At 38.2% G+C, this 18,397-nt stretch overlaps 1 protein-coding gene across 4 annotated transcripts in view; it reads left to right on the forward strand.

The window, feature by feature from the left end:
- Positions 1–18,397, forward strand: part of pnpla6 (patatin-like phospholipase domain containing 6) — a 36,735-nt gene that overhangs the window by 13,777 nt on the left and 4,561 nt on the right. The window contains exons 4-31 of one of the 4 annotated variants that reach the window (XM_085410352.1): positions 364–451; positions 562–644; positions 778–869; positions 991–1,131; positions 1,514–1,673; positions 2,101–2,181; positions 3,961–4,089; positions 4,269–4,349; positions 4,772–4,907; positions 5,481–5,549; positions 6,027–6,127; positions 6,480–6,659; positions 7,140–7,217; positions 7,399–7,604; positions 8,691–8,822; positions 8,985–9,108; positions 9,342–9,455; positions 9,558–9,633; positions 10,158–10,307; positions 10,465–10,528; positions 10,823–10,991; positions 11,167–11,349; positions 12,069–12,187; positions 12,456–12,612; positions 12,736–12,852; positions 12,962–13,031; positions 15,974–16,090; positions 17,795–17,911. In XM_085410352.1, coding sequence (XP_085266478.1) covers positions 364–451; positions 562–644; positions 778–869; positions 991–1,131; positions 1,514–1,673; positions 2,101–2,181; positions 3,961–4,089; positions 4,269–4,349; positions 4,772–4,907; positions 5,481–5,549; positions 6,027–6,127; positions 6,480–6,659; positions 7,140–7,217; positions 7,399–7,604; positions 8,691–8,822; positions 8,985–9,108; positions 9,342–9,455; positions 9,558–9,633; positions 10,158–10,307; positions 10,465–10,528; positions 10,823–10,991; positions 11,167–11,349; positions 12,069–12,187; positions 12,456–12,612; positions 12,736–12,852; positions 12,962–13,031; positions 15,974–16,090; positions 17,795–17,911 — 3,334 coding nt within the window. The remainder of the gene's footprint in view (positions 1–363; positions 452–561; positions 645–777; positions 870–990; positions 1,132–1,513; positions 1,674–2,100; positions 2,182–3,960; positions 4,090–4,268; positions 4,350–4,771; positions 4,908–5,480; positions 5,550–6,026; positions 6,128–6,479; positions 6,660–7,139; positions 7,218–7,398; positions 7,605–8,690; positions 8,823–8,984; positions 9,109–9,341; positions 9,456–9,557; positions 9,634–10,157; positions 10,308–10,464; positions 10,529–10,822; positions 10,992–11,166; positions 11,350–12,068; positions 12,188–12,455; positions 12,613–12,735; positions 12,853–12,961; positions 13,032–15,973; positions 16,091–17,794; positions 17,912–18,397) is intronic. The other 3 variants (XM_085410353.1, XM_085410355.1, XM_085410354.1) reach the window with 3 other exon arrangements.

An 18,397-nucleotide genomic window follows, 5' to 3' on the forward strand; every position in this document is an offset into this window, starting at 1 on the left:
TAAGTCTCATTCAACAGCCAATTTGTCACACAGGTAAGGGAACTGTAGATTTATACACTTGGAAATAAATTGGAAAACTAACAGAAACTACCTACGGTAATACATCTCAAGTAGGTGTAACCATGTTTACTGCTGGTAATATATGTACCTTGATGACAATGAACAAATAATTAAAAACTGAAAATAAAATTATTTGTTTTTAATGGCCTCAACTTTGTTTTTTTTTTCTTTTTAGAAAACACAAATACTTTAACTAAAATATTACTTTAATATTAAAATATCCAAGTAAATAAATGCTTTACTGTTGTAAATACTATAATGTATACCACTGACGTTCTCCCTCTTTGGTTCCTCTTTATTCAGATGGTGGGGATGGTAATTGGTGCAGGTATCGCCATAGTCCTCATCGCCATCCTAATCTTCTTCATCTTGCGGAGGATCAAGCTTCGAAGTCAGTAGTTGCTGAAATGCATTTCTCATTGTACATCTAAAACGCATAAGGATAGTCATGAAGTCAGTAGTGTGTATACCTGTGGTAATGTCATTTATTATGTTTAACAGACTTAGAAGCTCAGGAGGCTCCCAAATACCGCTTCCGCAAGAGAGACAAAGTGATGTTCTATGGGCGAAAGATCATGCGTAAAGTGAGTCAGGCTGTATAAAAGCTCTAGCTGGCTCGCACACACAGAAACACGTCATTCTCGTAGTGTTTCAGTGTATAGTACTTTTTTTTTTTTAAGGAAAGAGTAATATTTAAACAAAACTATGTTTCATCAGGTCTCCCAGTCTACCTCGTCCCTTGTGGGTACATCCTCTTCTTCACGGCCACGCCTAAAGAAGAAGCAGAAGATGCTCAACATTGCCAAAAAGTACATCTGAATGCTAACTTTCATCAAGCATACGCTATTTTGATTGTACTAACATTCTTTATGTGGCAGTTGCTTTCCTCTTATTTCCTTCTTATTATCTTCCTGCATGCGACTTGTGTAGGATCCTGCGCTTTAAAAAGGAGGTTCCCATCCTTCAGGCTAAGGAGCCCCCTCCCTCAGTGCTGGAGGCAGACCTCACTGAATTTGATGTGGCCAATTCCCACCTCCCCTCTGAGGTGCTCTACATGCTTAAAAATGTCCGGTAGGTTTAATGTCTGTGTGATTGTGTTCTGTAGTCCAGAGTACATAGATCCAGGTGCTTGGTCCTCCCTAAGCACAGTTTTGCTCATAGGGGGTTGCTTAATTTGATTTGTTGGGGTTTTCTCCAGAATACTGTAGGATCTTTACATTACTATAAAAAGTGCCTTGTACCTGCTGTTATTGAACCATCAACTGATAAATTCTCGTGTCATATACTGTATTATAATATTTAATTCACCTCTGCATATTTTTTTATAATATATAAATCCACAACTAAACAGAAAGACCATTTTAATTGCCCTTTGTACAAACCAAGTGTTTGCAGCTGTTTGCAATGAGTGTAATTCCTAACCCCCAAGCTTCCCTTTTGTCCTTTCATACAGGGTGCTGGGTCACTTTGAGAAGCCACTCTTCTTGGAGTTGTGCAAACACATGGTGTTTTTGCAGTTCCAACAAGGGGAGTATGTCTTCAGGCCAGGTCAGCCCGACAGCAGCATCTATGTTGTTCAGGATGGAAAACTAGAATTGTGCCTTACTGGAACGGTATGCAGGCTCCGTGTCCCTTTAATCATGTTTACCTCTGAATTTTATGCAATGAACTGTTGTTTTTAATTATGACTATAGTTTATTGTATGTTTTGTAAGTTTGCACAAATATTTTGTGCAAACTTATGCAAGCAGCAAAGTGGTTTACCAAGGTGCTTACCCACAAGAACACTGGCTTTAAAAAAATTGTAGCTAATCATGTCTCCTTTAGCCAGTGTTAGTGTTTGGATATATTTACCAAGTTTTAAGTCCTGAGGGAGATGTTAGTGCAGGCTTTATCTATATTGATACTTGATTGTGTACATCTATATGTATATTGATTGTGTGAATCTTTATGTACACACTCAAGTTGAACTTGAGTATAAGTTCTTAGAAAACAACTTAATTGTTTACATAGATATGAATGCGTTACTCCTGTCTTCCAGGATGGCAAAGAAAATGTGGTGAAAGAGGTTTACCCAGGAGACAGTGTGCATAGCCTCCTGAGCATTCTGGATGTCATCACAGTAGGTCACACCTATTTCTTACCGCACATAAAGGCTTTGTGCCACACCTACTTATACAGACCCTGCCAGTTCTCATAACAGTCATTTACACAGCGCTAAATAAGATAACATGACTTTGTGTCATTGTGTTGGCCCACACCTACATACTACAGCACATTCACCTGCTGACTCAGTTAACCGTTTCTCACTGGATGACACAACACTCTAAAGTAATTATTTGGTTTAAACCCAGCATTCATTTCTTTTCTTTTTTCTTTTTTTTTTCATCCATTTCTAAATTTCATTTCATTTCACTTATTTATTTATTTCACACTTGGTACAACAGTTTCCACAGTTAGTTCTTTCAGACAAACCAACCACACTTTCTATCAGTAAAGCACTGCAACCATGTGTGAAAAGGAGCAGGAAGAAGAAAATGTTCTTATTAAACTCTGCCCCCTATCTACAATCCAACTTATATTGCAAGTGGGCACCAAAAAGCAAGGAACAAACTAACATTTATCTCCGGTCCTAACGCAAACCAAACAGATCAGAATATACCACTCCACATAGTAACAAGGAGAAAAGATAAGTAAATAAAATAAAATGATGCAAAAAATAATGGATCCTTTTTCAGTTAACTCCAATTTCGTTCACGTTCTTCATATTGAGTTATCGTTTTAGACATGTAACACTTTTTAAAACAATGTAAATTTATACAATTCTTTAAATTATAATGAAGAGAGTTCCACAGTTGTATAACCCTAACCGTTGGACTCATTAATCTTTGTGTAGTCCTAGCTAGCTGATGCTTAAAATAAAATTTCCTTCTGCTGTCTTCTCCCCCCGAACACATTAAAAATAATCTTTGTAACTTAAAAGGCAAAATATTATTTTTAGCCTTAAACATAATTAATAGTGTTCGTAGTTTCACAAAATCTCCTAATTTTAATAATTTCGATTTTATAAATAATTTATTTGAATGTTCTCTAACGTTATGAATCATTTGTATGACTTTCTTCTGTAATAAGTTTAGAGGTTTTATAGTATTCTCATATGTATTCCCCCAAACTTCCACACAGTAACTAAAGTATGAGAAAAACAATGAAAAATATAAAATGCGCATTGTTTTGTAGTCTAATAAATCTCTTACATTTCCCAAAATATAAATGCTTTTAACCATCTTCTTTCTAATATACTCAATATGTGATTTCCACGTCAAATTTTCATCTATTATTACACCCAAAAAGCGAAATTCAGTAACTCTTTCAATCAATTCTCCATCAATGGACATAATGACTTCTTCCTCCTTTACACGATTGCCAAATATCATGAATTTCGTTTTTGTCAGATTCAAAGATAATTTATTTACATCAAACCATTTTTTCAATCTTAAAATCTCATAAATCATAATTTCAACCAAATCTTTCACATTCTCTCCTGAGCAATAAAAATTTGTGTCATCTGCAAATAAAATTAAATTTAACCTTTTTGATATATCACAGATATCATTAATATATAAATTAAAAAGTTTAGGTCCCAAAATAGAACCTTGAGGAACGCCACATACAATCTTCAATCTTTCAGAGGTATTGCCGAGATAATGTACATATTGCGACCTATTTTCTAAATAACTCCTTAACCAATTCAATCTGTGTCGATTGAAATTAAGTAATGTTTTGGGGTCGTTCCATATAAAAACAAATAAACTGCTAATTAGAAACATCCCACCTGTAGAGCTTCTGTAAGTACAGATAGACTGAGAAAATGTAAAGTATTCTTTTGGATATTTGTGTGCAGGGCCACCAGAAGCCTTATAGAACAGTGTCAGCACGGGCTGCAGAGGTTTCCACTGTTCTCCGTTTGCCTGTAGAAGCCTTCCTGTCTATATTTGAGAAATATCCCGAGAGTCTAGTGCGAGTAGTACAGGTGAGTTGTATAATGATTATTATTCCTCAGTGTTTGTGGGGTTTTTTGTAGATGTGCTTAAAATTAGAGTCGTATTTATGGATTCGTTTTCCACACACTGTATTTCTGGCTCGACGTCTGTAAACTAATTGTTTTCCTTTCATGCTTGAAATGACTAGCTTTCTGTTGTGCCATTTCAGATTATCATGGTTCGTCTCCAAAGAGTAACAGTGCTAGCCCTGCACAACTATCTGGGGCTGACCAATGAGCTCTTCAGTCATGTGAGTTCATCTTATCAAGGCACCAGTTTGAAAGAAAGTCTTAAACTGATTAATTGCCTTAAAAAACCCCAATTATATTCATCAAAGAGTTCAGAATGGTGTTAGTCCTGAGATCAAATGTAAGCCAATATAAATATTTAAGACGAGGAGTAATGCGTGTTTGCCCATTCAAATGCTTTAAAATAGTCCACAGAATTCCTGTATGTTGATAGTTATCACTCAACCAGTAAAGTTACCGGTAACATAGATTCACAAGTGCTGTAACCCTTGTGACCTGGACCTCATAGTCCTCATACACATCCTGCTGTTTTCATGATTTCAGTGCCTAAATACTAATATCATGGTGTACTTTCCACCTTGTGAACACACACTCAAATTAATCATCTACCTAACTCTCATCCATACATTACTTGTTTTTACAGGAAATGCATCCCTCACGTCTGCCACCGCAGTCACCCCACCCTACTCGCACCAGTCCTGTACGCCATGGCAAACGCTTTGGCAGCCTGACGGTACCTGAGGAGCACCGAGAAGCAGCCGTTAAAGGTGAAACTCCAGGTAGGGTGTCAGCATACAGATTAAGTAACTCACAGTGTTAGAGAAGCTAAATCTTAGTTGAGGTGTACAGAGTTGCTTTAAAGCTTCATATGCAGGGTTCGTATGGGTGGCTGAAATCCTTGAAAATTCATAAATTTTAATATTGCCTTTTCAAGGTACGAAAAGTGCTTGAATTTCAGATGTGGTGCTTAAACGTGCTTGAAACTGTATTTCATTCACCACAAATAACTATCTGACCGAATAGTTTTCTTATCAGATAGAGAAATAAAAGGAGTCGCAAAGTAAAATTTCCCTGCCTGGGCTGCCTCGCACCTCTGCATGTCAGTCTGTTTCAATGTGTGACCCCGCCCCTACATTTTACCTCTTACTGAGGTGATGCAAAGTGAAACATAAATTGTTTTTTTTTTTTGGCTATGTGCTGGAAAAGCTTGAAAATGGACCTTGAAAGTGCTTAAAAGTGCTTGAATTTGACCCCAAAAAATGCGTATGAACCCTGCATATGTCTTCTCCGGTGCTATTTTTGCTTTGGGGTGACTTAGAAATGCTTTAAATCGTATTTATTTTTCACAACAGGAGAACAAGGGAAGGATGGAACAGTGCCAACTCTTAGCAGGACAATCTCAATGCCTGTAGACATTGCTGGTGAGGGATCTTTCTCTTGTACTGACAGATTATATTGTCTTACTGTTCTTTAGTTTTGCTGAAAGTCAGACACTTTCTTCCAGTGCAGTGTGATATTTTAAACATGTTTTAATGTAGAATGATTACTGAGAAGCCAGCAGAGAATGGGTAGCCGAAGTGTTACACTGATACCACAAACCGTTCAGCTCATCCATCTACAATATGCTATGCACACCTAATGTATACTGCTCATATTAAAAAGTTTGCCTATTGCCCACTTTAACATATATGACCAGTTGTTAATGTTACTGTTTTAGAAACACTTGTATTTGTAAGAAATGTATTTTAACAGTGCAGGTAAATAAGCAGGCAAAACCTTTTAAAAAAATGACAATATATTTTGCCTTTTGCTTGCGCCATCACATTTTCATTTGTTCTTTTTAAACATAGATCAACCTAAGAATAATTAAACCACTTAAATGTTGACCTTTTAAACAGGTGTACAGAAAAGTCTAAGATCAGACTTTGACATGGCGTATGAAAGAGGACGGATTTCTGTCTCGGCAGAGGAAAGCAACACTCCACCCACTTATACTCGGGTCAGTACACTGCAGACTCTCAGGACAAAAATGAGAAAAGATATAAACCCTCCTTATATGTATACATTACATTGGTTAATTACTTAAAGAAAACAGAAGTATTTTAGAATGGAGAATAGTATAGACCACAGTTAATGAATAACAAAGAAGTAATTAATATATGATTCATAAGCCAAAAATATTTAAAGATAAGCTAAATATAAGATATTTGAGAAAGTGTGGAAAAAGAGTAGTGCTGTATCTCTGATAACGTTTTTTAGAATTAGAATTCCTGATTTAACAGCAGGAACATCTATTATAAATTGGCAAAGTATGCATATTACATTATGATTATTCTATTACATTATTACAGTCCATATCACAGGAACAGCGTGAGAGGAAGGTGACAGTAGATGAAGTTCCTTCAGGAATCTATCTGTATCCAGAGGAAGAGCCAGTTGTGGACAACATTTTTACACCCGTGTCAAATCGATCCAGTGCCGCTCTCTTTGAGGAAGGTCAGAAGGAGGTCCTAAAGCTTATGAGGATTGAGGTTCGTTTTACTTTTTTTGATTGTTCAAGGATAGTATTTTGCTGTTGTTCTATGCCGGTTTAAACTCCTACAGGCTGTGATCATAATACGACGAACAATTTGTTTTGACAAATAATGCAAGCAAATAGGTTTCCTTATGATTGACTGTTGCTTTAGAAAAAGAAAGAGTTACTGAGTCTGTGATGACAAAAAATAAACGCAAGAGTTCAGTGGTGCTTTAGGGGGTTGTGTAATTCACTTGATGCAATCTGTGCCTCTGTGCAGGTGTTGCTACATTTAAACTTTTAAAATAAATTTGTGTAACTAGATCAAAGTGTGAGTGAAGAAATAAATCATTGCCTGCAGCACGATCTTTCTCCGAGGCTCAACAAAGTGGAGTAAAAGCATTTCATTCACTGTCTTTTTCCACTTAGCTTTATCATTTGTCACTGCCCAATAAATTTTTGACTTTTGCTTTGCTTTCTGCCTTTTGTTATGCAGGACCCATCTCTGTTAAACAGCAGAGTGACTCTGCACCATGCAAAAGCAGGAGCTGTGTTAGCAAGACAGGGAGACCAGGTATTTCACACATTCTGAAACCCTATGACCTTTTGAAAACTTACAAATTACTCTTTTAATTGCATTAATAAAGCAGAAATAGATTAGATGTAGTAAAGAAAGAAAGTACATTACTGCAGCAGTAAAAGTTATTTTTGTCTTTGTATTTCTTTTTTCCTCCTTCCTATTTTCACTTCAAAAGGACGTGAGTTTGCACTTTGTCCTGTCTGGTTGTCTGCACGTCTACCAGCGGATGATCGGCAAGCAGGAGGATGTCTGTCTGTTTGTCACCCATCCGGGAGAGATGGTGGGCCAGCTTGCTGTACTCACTGGAGAACCCCTTATATTTACCATCAAGGCTGTACGAGACTGTACTTATTTGAAGATCTCAAAGTCTGAATTCTATGAGTGAGTCTTACGGCTTTAGTGCGGATAAACTTTTAAGTGCAAGACATGCAAATAACTTTAGGTCACTTTCACTTATATTTAAGGTTATTCTAAATTACATTTTAAAAAATAAATTAACCTCCTAAGACCTGAACTCTTTCATGGCATGCATTTTTAATTTCTCTTTGCTATTTGGCTTTTTAGTGTTCGATAGAAAACTATTAAGTCACAATTGAGTAATAATGTGCAAAACTCTTTATTTGGTGTCTGAACACAGCAGCAAAACACAAAAGCAAAATGAGAAACAACAATTGTGCCTCTTTGAGCAATACGGCCCGTTTGAAAGCCATTTGAAAGAGCAAAATTTAGTATTGTGGTCTAGACAACCCAAAATGTGATGTCCCCATATGCAGATGTCAGGTCCCAGGAGGTTAATTTAAAAACGACATTTTTGTAAACCATCTGAAACAAATAAAAACTAATTAAAATACAATAAAAATATGGGAGAAATACCCTTAGTTTTAGCATCTGTTAATTTTATAAAATTTGTTATCACAACTTGCCGATGAGGCACCGATGGACATGTTGATTGAGAATTTGAATGCGATTCACCTGCTTTCAAAAACGCCTGCTTTTTTCTTCTTCTTCTTCTTTTTCTTTTTTTAATTATTATAATACGTGTGCTGATTTTCCTAAATTTTGCCTCTACCATTTGCGCTCCATACATTAATAATTAAAAACACTAAAACAACTGAAACTAATAAACACTAAACTAAAACTAAACATTTTCAAACAGTAAGAACTGAAATGAGCAAACCCACTCTGAAAGCTAACTGAAGCTAAATTGAGTTAAAAACAAAAACAAACATGCATACACATTTACACAAAGCTTGTATCACCTGAATAAATAAGAAAAAGCCAGCTTGTGAAATTCATACATACATCCAGAGAATATGAAAGCTTAAAATATAAAAAAGTAAACTTTTAGTATTCTTTTCTAAAGTAATCTCCCAGTTTTGAGTTATATCTCTCTACTTTTGACCATATTCCAGTGTGAATTATTCAGTATTTGTTCTCACTCTTTCTGTTATATGCTTCCCCCTGCAGGATCATGAGGGAGCAGCCCAGCGTGGTGCTGAGTGCAGCCCACACGGTTGCAATCCGGATGTCTCCTTTTGTCAGGCAGATGGACTTTGCCATTGATTGGATGGCTGTAGAAGCTGGCAGAGCCCTCTACAGGTACTCTGCTCTCGTCTTTACTTAGACAAAGAAATGAAAACAATCTTTGCATCTATGTGAAAACAATACTTGGTCATCCTGTTACATTTCTTATTATTCAGTCATAATTATAACGGTAAATGTAAAATATGCTTTTTCTTCCTGTAATCTACGCATCAACAGACAGGATGACAAGTCAGACTGCACCTACATTGTTCTGAATGGACGTCTGCGTTCAGTCATCCGTAAGGCGAACGGCAAGAAAGAACTGGTGGGGGAATACGGTAGAGGAGAACTCATTGGAGTGGTGAGAACAAGGCATTTTTGTCTCATCCTACCCATGTGTGAATAGATACTAGTTAGTAAAATAAGCTCAAGACTATTAAGTTAAAAACAGCTGTGGTCCTGAGCTAGGATTGGGACTAGAGCAGTGTGCTGCATTTTTCCACATCTGGAAAATTTCGATTAGATTTCTTCTCATTTCTTTTTTTTTTTTTTAAGTTTTAAGTGAGGGACTAATCCAATCTAACTATGTATCAGGTAGAGGCGCTGACCAAACAGCCAAGAGCCACAACGGTCCATGCTGTGAGAGACACTGAGCTGGTTAAACTGCCCGAGGGAACCCTTAACAACATCAAGCGACGATATCCACAGGTCTGTGACTTTGTCCTTGAAGTACTATTAAGTGGCTTTTTATGTTATTAATGTACTATAATAACATAGTTTCTTTTCAATTTTCTCTACTGTTGTGTTTAGGTGGTGACAAGGTTGATCCACTTGTTGGGTCAGAAGATTCTGGGAAATCTGCAGCAGGGTCGTGGGCCATTCTCTGGTAAGTCCAGTAAATTGAGGAGAAGAAAAAAACCAAAAAAAGATCAGGTGACCAGATTTAATGAAATGAGCATGCGCTAATGAGCAAGGTTGAGAACTAATGCAGAACCACATGAGACCATTATTCACTTTATTCAAAAATTAAATGGTATTCTAAATATTGCAGATGTTGCCGAGACATACACACATATACTACTGTTATTATTGCACGTCATCACTGGGACATGTGGTTGCACATACAGATTTAGTTTGTCATGCTAGTTTGATTAGTGTTGCTAAAGTTAGGAGTGTTATATTCTTTTCAGGGTAACGCCCCCCACGCCTGTGCAGGATGGCGTTATGCGTCACTCTGGTCATGTAGTTGAATGCTAATTTATCTTGACATAGTCTAGTTCATTTTGTCGATTCAAGTATTGACTAGTGAGGGCAGTAACACACACATGCGTGCTTCCTCACCAGCCAGCTGTGCTTTTACAGCCTTCAGTTTCTCATTCACTCCATTTGTTCACTGTTTTAATCTTTTAGGTTCAGCCCTCAGTCTTCCCAGCATGACAACAAGTGCTGATGTCACCAACCCAGCAAGCAACCTCTCCACTGTCGCAGTGCTGCCTGTTTGTGATGAAGTGCCAATCAATGCATTCAACCTAGAGCTCAGCCATGCACTTAGTGCCATTGGTAAACCCACACATTTCAGTTTTGTTCGTAAAAATCCTTTTTTTAGTGGGATTGCTTGACTTCTGTGTAGCTGTGTCTTTAAATTAAAGCAGGTCGACAAACAGACGCACAAGTTCTTTACTTTTTTTGTGATATACAATTTGTTTGACTCTTGTAGGACCTACATTACTTTTAACCAGTGACATAATTAGAGAACGTCTGGGTGCTTCGGCTTTGGACAGGTCAGTCTGATAATCAAAGAATCTTGTCTGTATCACAAACCCTTTTTTCTTGTTGCTTGGGCTTTACTTGAAGCTATGCATTTAGTGTGTGTGTTATTTTTTCCTTACTTGTTTAGATGTTACTGAGTTTTGTATTTTTGTAGAGATAGGCATTGCAAATAAGTGCTATAAATGCTGTAGGCGTGGTTCGTGTTGCATACCTATAATGTATTAAAATGTAAACAAATTACTTCTGCTACTTTTCATACCTCCAAGTCGTTGTCTGTGTCTCTGCTTTTCTTCTCTATCCATCAGTATCCATGAGTATCGTCTCTCCGGCTGGCTGGCCCAGCAGGAGGACATCAATCGGATTGTCCTCTACCAGACAGACAACAGCATGACCCCATGGACACAGCGCTGCATCCGACAGGCTGACTGCATCCTCATTGTTGGTCTTGGGGACCAGGAACCTACACTAGGAGAAGTGTGTGTGTGTGTGTGTGTGTGTGTGTGTGTGTGTGTGTGTGTGTGTGTGTGTGTGTGTGTGTGTGTGTGTGTGTGTGTGTGTGTGTGTGTGTGTGTGTGTGTGTGGGAAAAGAGCTGGGAAGAGAAGAAATCTAATGGCAACAGATAACTTTAACTGTCTCGTCTTCCTTCAGTTGGAGCAGATGCTGGAAAACACAGCAGTGCGAGCTTTGAAACAGTTGGTCCTTTTGCACAGAGAAGATGGACCTGGACCTTCCAGGACAGTCGAGTGGCTCAACATGCGCAGCTGGTGCTCAGGGCATCTTCACCTCAAGTGTCCCCGGAGGGTCTTCTCCAGACGAGGTCCCAGCAAACTGGTACAGAGTCAATTTTTTTATAGGATTTTTAGATGCTTTCAGTTTATTTACATTTAGGGGTGGACAGAATGGCAGAGATATCAGTACCATAATTTCTAGAAGGTACAATATTCTAGGAGAATATAAAAGCCTTGTTTTGAATATTGAGTATGCTAGATTGATATTAACTACAGTCCACATGGGTTTGAGCCTCACATTTTAACAGTAAACAATACACAGTTCTCTGCTTTTTGCTAATTAGGGCACGTGCACACACATTACCCTTTCACATCTGCAGCTTTTCGCATTGTTAAATACTAGCCAGACCTCCTGACTCTCTTGAAGAGTAATTTCTTTTTCTGGCACTCCAGCCACAAGACACACCATTAGGATAGCTCTCACACTAAAACTTTTTGTAACTCGGTTACAGCTGCCAGTATGCACTTCATGTTGGAAACATCATAGAAGGTTTAGTTGGTAAAGCACTCCCCTGTCACTTTGGGGAGGCCTCACTGTTTTTTTTTTTTTGTTTTTTTTTGGGGGGGGGGTTGTTGTTTTTTGCATCATTTCATTCATTAAAATGTTGCTTGAGTGTTGTTGTTTTTTTTAAAGCAACCTCATCCAGCCCTATTTACTGTTCAACATAACAGCAATTGTAATATTTTGATAATATTGTTACACATAATAAAATGTAACCCCTGTATTTATTTTTGTGTGTTTTTCTTCCTGTGCTTGTGCAGAGGGAGGTGTATGAGAAGGTATTTGAGAAAACGGCAGACAGACATAGTGACTTCTCTCGGCTGGCCCGAGTCCTCACTGGAAACAGCATTGCTCTCGTGCTTGGAGGTGGCGGTGCTAGGTGAGCAAAGTCGATGAGACTTTCTGCACCAATAAAGTTCACAAACGTTCAGCAGTACTAAACTAATGTGCAGTTAATGTCTGTGTGGTAATGTATGGAAGGATTTCTAATGTGGAAACACTATGCTGTGCCTGTATACAGAGTAAAGCAGCATTAGGAAAATGTGTCTGTCTTTTAGTCTAAAAGCCATTTCAAATACTGATGTTGTAAATGTACTCTGCATCGTGCATACTTGCTTGTTTTCAGACAAATTGTCTCCCTCTTACAGAGGCTGCTCTCATGTCGGTGTAATTAAAGCTATGGAGGAAGCAGGGATTCCTATTGACATAGTGGGTGGAACCTCAATTGGCTCTTTCATCGGTGCCCTTTATGCAGAAGAAAGGAGTGCTGTTAGAACAAAACAGAGAGCAAGAGAGTGGTCTAAGGTAGAGCACACACATCTAGGACTATCAACGCAATCATTTTTTTGGTCATATCTGATGACAATTTAGTTTTTCACAAAAATCTGACAAACATCTACTAATTCCCTGCAATTCTTTGTTTAACAGGCAATGAATTCGGTGTTTAAAACAGTTCTGGATCTTACCTATCCCATCACCTCCATGTTCTCTGGCTCTGCCTTTAACACCAGCATCTATAAAGTGTTTCAGGACAAGCAAATAGAGGTGGGACTGTGGTACAAAATGTTTTTTCCCTATTGCAACAACATTGCCATAAGACAAGAGGGTTTTGTTTTTTTTCTATCATTAACTTTGAAATAAAATGTTTTCTCAGGACCTGTGGCTGCCGTACTTCAACGTCACCACTGACATCACGGCCTCAGCTATGCGTGTTCATCAGGATGGTAAGTGAGCGCTGTTCTAACCGCAGGGGTCGTTACCCCTGTAGCATTTTATTAGCTTAAAATTTAGTCGAGATTACTACAGTACGTTTGTATTTCACATTATGTTTACATGGAGTACATTTACTAAGATTTAAGAATAGTTCACATTCATGCATACATGTAAGTGGAAATGAACAGTTGCTTCTTTTTAAATTTAACCCAACTTAATCCATTTTTACTGCCCTGAATGACAGAAAACTAATGTGTGAAATTGGTTTTATATGTAATTAAATGGTTGCAGCAGTCAGTCAGAAATAATATGGTACAGTGATCAAAGCTCTTATCTAAGTGAATATACTGGCATGTTGTTCTACTCAGTCAAGTGTCACGAGGTACTAAAGGGATTATAATGTCTCGTATTCTCTAGATGGCAAATCTGTAAATGTTGTACGTTTAGGCTTAAGCTGATGCCACAAACAAGCATTTAGCTGGCTAATGCATTATGAGAGTGGCAGGATTGCATGTTCTCAGAAGTCTCAGATGTAAGGTTGGAGGTGGATGTACACCAAACTAAACTGAACTGGTGTGTTTGCAATCTCCACATAGACAAATACTAATATGGTGGATATATGTGTAGGTGGCAAATTGTATATTTGATTAAGGGGGGGAGGCTATGATGCTTCTCTGTACCTTCTCTCATATATAGGGACATAATTTCCAGTAATGAGGTCAGTACATGTAAAAGTCATCCCTGTGAGCCACTTCTTCTTTTGAACTGTAAATTATGCAAAACTACTAGAATAGCATCCAAGGCGTGCATCTGGAAATGGGCAAAACAGAGGCCTGCTTTTACTGTGTCCACTACCCGTGGGAGGATACTTAAAGTTATTCTGAAAGCAGGTTTAAGTTCCTCATATCAAAAATATATGAGACAGGGAGAAATACTAGATTGGATAATTAAAAATGTTTGAATATGTGATTACAGTGCAGTTACCAAAGGAACATGTAGCCTTTCGTTTGCAAACCCATTTATTTGTTCCTACAAAAAACATGCCAGTTTCAACCTTGTTTGGAGTATGCCTCCATTAAAGTGTTAGAAAGAGATTTTGCTAAGTATGTACAAAAGAAAGGACGTATGTTTTGATGCTTGTCTGTGTATTTGCTGAGATGTGTGTTCTTTTTGACTTGCTTAAAAATGCACCATCACTAACAATAGCCAAAATGAATCTCTGCAATCTAAAACGACTGTGTGTGGAAAAAAACAACCCTCAAATCCAGTTTACCATTTTCTGTTTAATGCTCGTTTCTAATATTCAGTCTTGTACATTAAATGAAGTTATTGTAGTCTTTGATGTAAAATCAGTGTTTTGAATTATTAACTGGCTGATTGCTGGATTTGAGGAGTTCATAAGCTTTCAGGTCTCAGTCCTGCAGCTAAGCACGCTGAATGCTTATGTTTGCATCTTGGCATGTGGATGAACTAACTGCTAGAGTTACGCCTTCTTACTTGGTTTCATTGTTGCCATCTTTTGCCTCTTATCATGTGCCTACTTAAATTTCATTCTTTCTTTCTTCCTCTCTCTTCTATATCTGGATTTTCCTTTCTTACTATCGCCATGTGCTAATATAAAAAACAAACAAACCTGTAGCTTTTTCATTGTTTAGTGTCAATCCAATTTATGTTTAAAACTCCCCGAATTCACTTCATATATAACTTTGTCTGGTCTTTCTGAGCATGGAGAGACATTACAGATATGCTCATTTATAGTTTACAACAAAGACAAAATAACCTGTGTAGTCACTCACCTCAGAATACTGAATCTTCTCCCATGTCAACATGTAGGATCCAGAACACTTTAACTTACCATTTACCGCATTGCCTTTTAGTGGTTTCCATCCCATGTTGCATCCATCACTCCTTCATCTCCATTCTGTGCTTTCTTTGGTTTTGGTTTTTTTGGTTTGCTTTTGTCCAGCATTTCTAGCTTGGTGCTATTGTGAATATGTCACTCTGAGTCACTGAAAGGAAATAATAACTGTCATTTTGATGGTTGTTGTAAGGCAGAGAGTTTGAATTACTTACTTTGGTTTTTATCCAGTGAGGAACACAGCCAAGGCACAAATTTAAGAATGATATGAAGCTAAATAGAAATTGCAAATCTTTTACAGAAAAATTACCTAGGATTTTTTTCCCTTTTTATATTTTTTAGAAGCTTTAGTTGGAGGCCTAAGACTCTCTGTCTGTCTGTCTCTCTTTCCTTGTTTCTGTCTGTTCATCTCATGTCTCTTACAGTTATCCCTTGTCTTCTTGTCTTTATCGCACCTTGCTGGATGAACCAGTCATCTAACAGTGCTAATACTATTTCTCTGACATGCTTAATGAACACATCAGATAGCATCACTGTTCTTTATTTTCTTTTCAAATTTGTTCTCTGATACTTTGTTCTTTCTCCTTCATTTTCTTTCATTTACATCACCACTGGCTTTTAATATTTATCCTAAAAATAAACTGTTCATGTCAGATCATATTCTGTTCCTTGAATTAAATTTTACTTCACAAATATTTTGATATCCTGTTAGTATTCTGAACAAAGCTCTGAGGTAACCTCTTTTCCCTCAAATAGTTACATTTAAAAGGTTATAGAGTACTCCTGCAGTTTAGCTCTCTATATAAAAGGTGGATCATATTAGAATTTGCAATATTTTCTTAAAATCACAGGCATATAAAAGTAATTTTGATGAGATTATACTCCCATTTCTCTTTTTAGCTACTTGCGGCTACTTTCAGTTTCCTCACTATCTTGCAGGCATTTCTTTCTCCATGTTCCTCTCTCTCTCTCTCTCTCTTTATTCTTCTCCTTTCTTTCTTTTACTCTCCTTCATATTTCTTTTACCCCATCTGTGATGTGGAGTCTGGCCCATATTTGATGTGTTGCTCCTTTTCCATCTCCATTTCCTGACAGGTTGTGTCTGGCGCTATGTTAGAGCCAGCGCCTCCTACACCCCCTATTTACCTCCCCTGTGCGACCCCAAGGATGGCCACTTGCTTGTGGATGGTTGCTATGTTAACAATGTCCCAGGTCAGATTTTAAACACCCGCTCACCAAAACCTCCCCCCTCCCGCCTCCATCCCCAAATCGACAATCAACCACCCAGCTACCCTCCTCTTCTTTCGTCTCCCTCCCAAGTTCTCAATGTAACTAACCCCACCTTGACTTGGTGGATATTGGGAGCCCATGGTTTGGAAGGAAAGACTACATCCTACATATATCTTAAAGCCCAGATTGCATCATACCGTCTCTCCCATTGACTTTGTTATTCACACAGAGAACACGTTTTATCCATTTAGCTTAGTGTCACCTAAAAAAAAAAAATCACGAAACCCACTGAACTCCACTGTGTTTATTCAGTCTCAGGATTTCTCCATGCATGTTTGGATATCTGTCGGTCATAGAGAGCTGCATGATCATCAGGCTTCATCTGAACACATCTATTTGCTGAAACTCACACTTCTCCTATGACATTAAGGTTGAGGCATGTCTTCATGCATCACTGTACTTGGCTTTTTTTCTTTCTTCTTTGTCATTTTCAATTGAAGTCAACCTGAATTAATTTAGATGTTGGCAGATTTATCAGCTCGAGATCAAGTATAGAGAACAGACAGTATTCAGTGTTGAACTGACGAGATGGTGAACGGCTGCAATCTACATGAGATGTTGACATCACATGTAAATCACTGTGTGTTCCAATTCACCTAAATGTGTATGTCAAATGGACTGAAATGCAATTTGATTCCCTGCTTCTATTTTATTTCAGTCATCTCTGCCTACAGGAGCATGTTCAATCCCTCCTATCCAGCTGTTGTCCTCTCCCCTGGCTTTGCTTGCTTTTTTATGCATGCCAGTATGTTAGTTAAAGCCATCCCATCTATATATCTTTCATAAATATATATTGATGACAAATATCATTATTATTATTATTATTATTAGAAAATATGTGTTCTGGATCTTGCTGTTGCACATTGCACCTCTTATACACAGTCAACGAAGCCCTTAAAATGACAAACAATCAACAGGGATGAAAATCTGCAAGTGGTGTTTTTTCAGAAGTCACATTTCAGTAATGTAATTCTGTTCAAGCATTCACATATTCTCTATGCATAGTAGCACCCCTCACTTTTCTCTGTGGTGCTCCTTATCCTTCCAACCCATGCAGCACTTTGTCTGCTCCTGCCCTCTGCTGACACTGAGCTGTACTGCAGGACAGAGTAGGCTGGTTGCTTCCCTGTAATATTCACTCTGAAAAATCTCCAAACATTGTCACATCAACATCTACTACTGCTCCGTCCCTACACACAGTTGGCAATAGGAGTAAAATTGGATTCTACTGCTTTGGTTTATTCACTAACGTTGCAATAGGTCTGTAGATTTTGAGGAACTTATAAAGGAGGATCATATGCAGTGAAGCACTGTTTTTGGGACATAGTTTGGAGATGAAACAACCTTGATTCTCTGTGATGGTTGCCATTTACTTTTTTACCTTTTGCACAAGCCACACAGGATCTATGTGCAAGGTAATGAGGTTTGCAGTGGTTTACAGCAGAGTTTAAAGGTAGGCAGAACGACAGTCCTAGCCTTTGCAGGGATCGACTACCTTCTTTTGTCCGACCTCGCTCTGGTGTTTGGATTGCGGTCTGTGTCGACACTAATCTGAAACGTATAGCAAACATTATTGAGATGTTATCCCCCCCTTCCTCCTCCCTCCTTCCCTCCTTGGTGTGCCAGGCTCACTGTGGCGCTATGTACGGGCGAGCATGACCCTCTCAGGGTACCTGCCGCCTCTCTGCGACCCCAAAGATGGCAACTTGCTAATGGATGGTGGCTACATCAACAACCTGCCAGGCAAGTATAGGTGGTAACCCCCTGCTCCCCACCTCACCCCACCCCGAACCAATCCAGTCCTTAATTTCTATCCAACTCCTGTCTCCCAGAGGAGGGGGAAGGTGGGATGGTGATGGGGGGATGCTTTGAATGGTGGTTTTTAGGTTAGCAATATTAAGAGGTTGTGTTTTTAAGTAAGTGGATGAATGCTTAATGTTAATGGAGGAAAGTCCTGTGGTATTGCTGAGCTTTCCCCATCTGAATATTAAGCCGGTTCAAATTTATATAATGAGAAAATTCAAATCAGTGGACTGAAAAGCCCAGATTAAAACAAACTATACTTTAAATCAATCACTGAAGTAACCTGGTTTGCCAGATGGGGGAAGAAATGCAACGTTTAAAGTTTATTTAAATTTTATATAAATACAAGGCTTTTTCTACAACTAGGAAATATTGCATTAAACAGTGGGGATGTATTTGTATGTGAAGCAGCCTGGTGTCAGATAG

This window comes from Rhamphochromis longiceps, linkage group LG6, assembly GCF_057381845.1.
Source record: "Rhamphochromis longiceps isolate RC_006_pf linkage group LG6, R_longiceps_female_GT1.1, whole genome shotgun sequence".
Classification (NCBI taxonomy): Eukaryota; Metazoa; Chordata; class Actinopteri; order Cichliformes; family Cichlidae; genus Rhamphochromis; species Rhamphochromis longiceps.